General features: G+C 64.2%; 1 protein-coding gene across 1 annotated transcript; it reads right to left on the bottom strand.

Moving 5' to 3' along the window:
- Window positions 1–897: 897 nt before the first annotated feature.
- LOC141475657 (surfactant protein C-like) lies at window positions 898–2,217 on the bottom strand. Its single transcript, XM_074164105.1, has 5 exons — window positions 2,173–2,217; window positions 1,562–1,933; window positions 1,351–1,461; window positions 1,161–1,271; window positions 898–993 (listed from the first exon to the last, which is right to left on the bottom strand). The coding sequence occupies exons 1-5, from the start codon at window positions 2,215–2,217 to the stop codon at window positions 898–900; spliced, it is 735 nt and encodes a 244-aa protein (XP_074020206.1).
- Window positions 2,218–2,666: the final 449 nt, after the last annotated feature.

The following is a 2,666-nucleotide window of genomic DNA, read 5'->3' as shown; positions in this document are numbered from 1 at the left end:
ACCAGCATCCCAGTCCTAATAATCCCAGTCCTCAGGCAGCGGCCGGTGGCCGTGGCTGCCTTCGACACGGGCTGTCTCCAGGAATAGCTCCGAGACCTGATTTTTCCCCTTATCCTTTATTGGGTTCCGCAGTGCAGGAGAGGACACAGACATTTTTCAGGACGGCCTTGGCTCTGGCAGGACGAGGGGGCGGCTCAGGTCGGTCCCGTGCCCCGCCGCAGAGCGATGCTCGGGGCGGGGGGGTGGTGTGTGTGTGGGGGTGTCTCCGGGGAGCCCCCAGGCTGTGGCTGCAGCAGAAATTCGCCTAAAGGCTGCTCAGAGCCCCTAAATAAATGTAATTATTTTTTAAGGCAGAGGAAGCCGGGAGAAGAACTGGAACGGCGAATTTTGTTTCTTTAAATGTCATGGGGTTTTTTTAAGCTCGTTTTTTTTGCACTTGGGTTTGGCGAAGCTGAGAAGACTTAAGTGACAAACCAGCTGTCCCCCCCCCGCTCCCCAGCACAGCGTGGCACTCGCCCAAGCAGACACCCACCCATCGCCTCCAGCCCCCCACCCCCGGCCCCAGCACCTCGGTTGCAGCAGGGATGCGGCGCTGCACGGCAAAGCTGAGCCCCTCGACACCCCCCCGACCCCCCCACCCTCTCCTCAGCCCTCTACATCGTGGGGGCCGGCACCTCCCAAAATTGGGGGGCTGCCCGTGGGGGTGGCTGAGGAGGTGTCGGTGATGCTCCCGGATGGACGAAGGGGCTGCGGCAGCGCTGTGTCCGTCGGGGATGCTGGAAGGCAAAGCTGGCACCGTGAGGGTGCTGCTGGGGGTGTGTGTGTGGGGGGGTCTCCCAGCCCCCCCTGCCAGCCCCCTGCCCATAGGGGGGGGCCCTTGTCACTCACCCAGCGGGGCTAAGCCCAGTAGACGGGGATGATGCTGCAGAGGATGCTCGCCGTGGTACCCAGGAGGGAGCGATCAGCCAGGGGCATGGCGAGCTTCTCCTCAGCCTGGAGAGGGGAGAGGAGGAAAAACAAGGCAGTGCTGCACCCCAGTTCTTCATCGCGGGGGCGGGGGGTCACACGAGGCAGCATTGCTCTGTGTGTGTGTGTGTGTGTCCCCGGCCCCAGGCTCCATCCTGCCCCGGTCGGTGCTGAGCAGGGTGGCCAGAACTCACCTGCCGGCGCTGGAAGGTCTTGGCGATGGCATCCAGCCCCGGGATGTTGTCCTTGTCCACCCGGGTGATGTAGCAGGCGCGGTGGAGATGGGATCTGTAGCTCACCAGCAGCTGCTTGCAAGCAGACCCTGATCATCTCGGCTCCATCACCCCTTCCCCGTGTCCCCCCCATGCAGGGCTCCCCGCTTACGTTCTTGTAGTCATAGATGACCGTGGCCGGGTTTCCATCCCCACCATCCAGGTAGAAGGTGGCCGCATCCTCTTCCCAAGCCAATCCTCTCTGCAGCCCCATCCTCAGGACCTGGTTGGGGGGGGACACACAACAGGGAGAACCTCACCGCCTGTGGCAGCCCCTTCCACCAGGGTTGGCGGGGGGGTGTGTGTGGGGTGTCCCTACTTACGGCGTCGGCGTGCCGCTGGTCGGCGCGCAGCCACATCAGCAGGGCGCCGGCGATGATGACCACCAGCAGAACCACCACCACCACCGTGATGAGGAGGCACTTGAGGTGGTGGCAGCTGAGGAGCAACTTGCGGGGCAAGTAGCAGAGCAGGCGGGGCACGAAGCAGAGGGACCGTTTGATGCAGCCGCAGCCGGGGCAACCGGGGCAACGGGGGCAACCGTGGCAACCGGGGCAACCGGGGCATTTGCAGCACTGGGGCAGGCAGCATTTGGCACAGCATTTGGCGCAGCAAACGCCGCAGGGCAAGCAGCAGCAGCCCGGTTTGCAGCATCCCTGGGGGCAGCAGCCGGAGCCGCAGCACTTCTCCGGGTCCTGCGGGCATGGGAAAAGGGGAGAACTGGGGTCAACGGGATGGAGATGGGAGCTGGTGGGCTGGGAGTGGGTTTACCCCCCATCCTGCCACCCCCGAGCTCCGCAGATGCGGCATCCCGTGGGGTTTTGCTCCTCGCTGGGATAAACTGGGCAAAACCCTGTGCTGAGCATCACTGCTGGGGGACGAGGGACACCCCCGACGTGACCGTGCCACCCCGCTGAGGGTCGCAGGGACTCACCAGAGGCTCTTCAACCACCACCACCTCCTTCATGCTGCTCTCCATGGCTGCCTCCTCCACCTCCTCCCAACCCGGGCTGTCCCAGCTTTATACCGGGGTGCTGGGGTGAGGAATGGGGTGGCCCCTGTGAAGGGACTCATGGTCCTGGTGAGCAACCGTGCTCTGGGGTGCAATCCACTTCACACGTGTTTGCTGACCCCCTTCCCCAGGACTCGGTTCCCCTGGGAACCCGCTGCTCAAGAGGCTCTGAGGGCACTTGTCCCCAAGCACGGGGACCTCTCTGCTGCCCCGGAGCGAAGTGTCGGGGCCAAAGCAAACCTTCCTGCCTGGGTTGGGGCTGCTCTCCAGGCTGGAGCATCCGGAGATGGCCACGGCCAAGGCGAGACCTGGCCATGTGCCCGTGTCCCTTCGCCAGCTTGGGGCACCTGGAGCTGCTCGAGGTGGGCAAAGCATCAAAGCTTTCGCACAAACCGCAAGGCTGGGCTGGGAGCGGG

Source organism: Numenius arquata, chromosome 26 (assembly GCF_964106895.1).
Source record: "Numenius arquata chromosome 26, bNumArq3.hap1.1, whole genome shotgun sequence".
Classification (NCBI taxonomy): Eukaryota; Metazoa; Chordata; class Aves; order Charadriiformes; family Scolopacidae; genus Numenius; species Numenius arquata.
Note: the sequence above shows the minus strand (reverse complement) of the source record. Positions and strands in the feature narration are given on the sequence as shown.

What these genes read in the sequence shown, in the direction of transcription:
- LOC141475657 (XM_074164105.1), bottom strand. Translation starts at nt 2,217, where the DNA reads ATGGAGAGCAGCATGAAGGAGGTGGTGGTGGTTGAAGAGCCTCTG. An exon ending in TGGTGGTTGAAGAGCCTCTG is followed by an intron (nt 1,934 to 2,172) that starts GTGAGTCCCTGC and finishes CCATGCCCGCAG; the next exon opens with GACCCGGAGAAGTGCTGCGG. An exon ending in TCATCTATGACTACAAGAAC is followed by an intron (nt 1,272 to 1,350) that starts GTAAGCGGGGAG and finishes GCTTGCAAGCAG; the next exon opens with CTGCTGGTGAGCTACAGATC.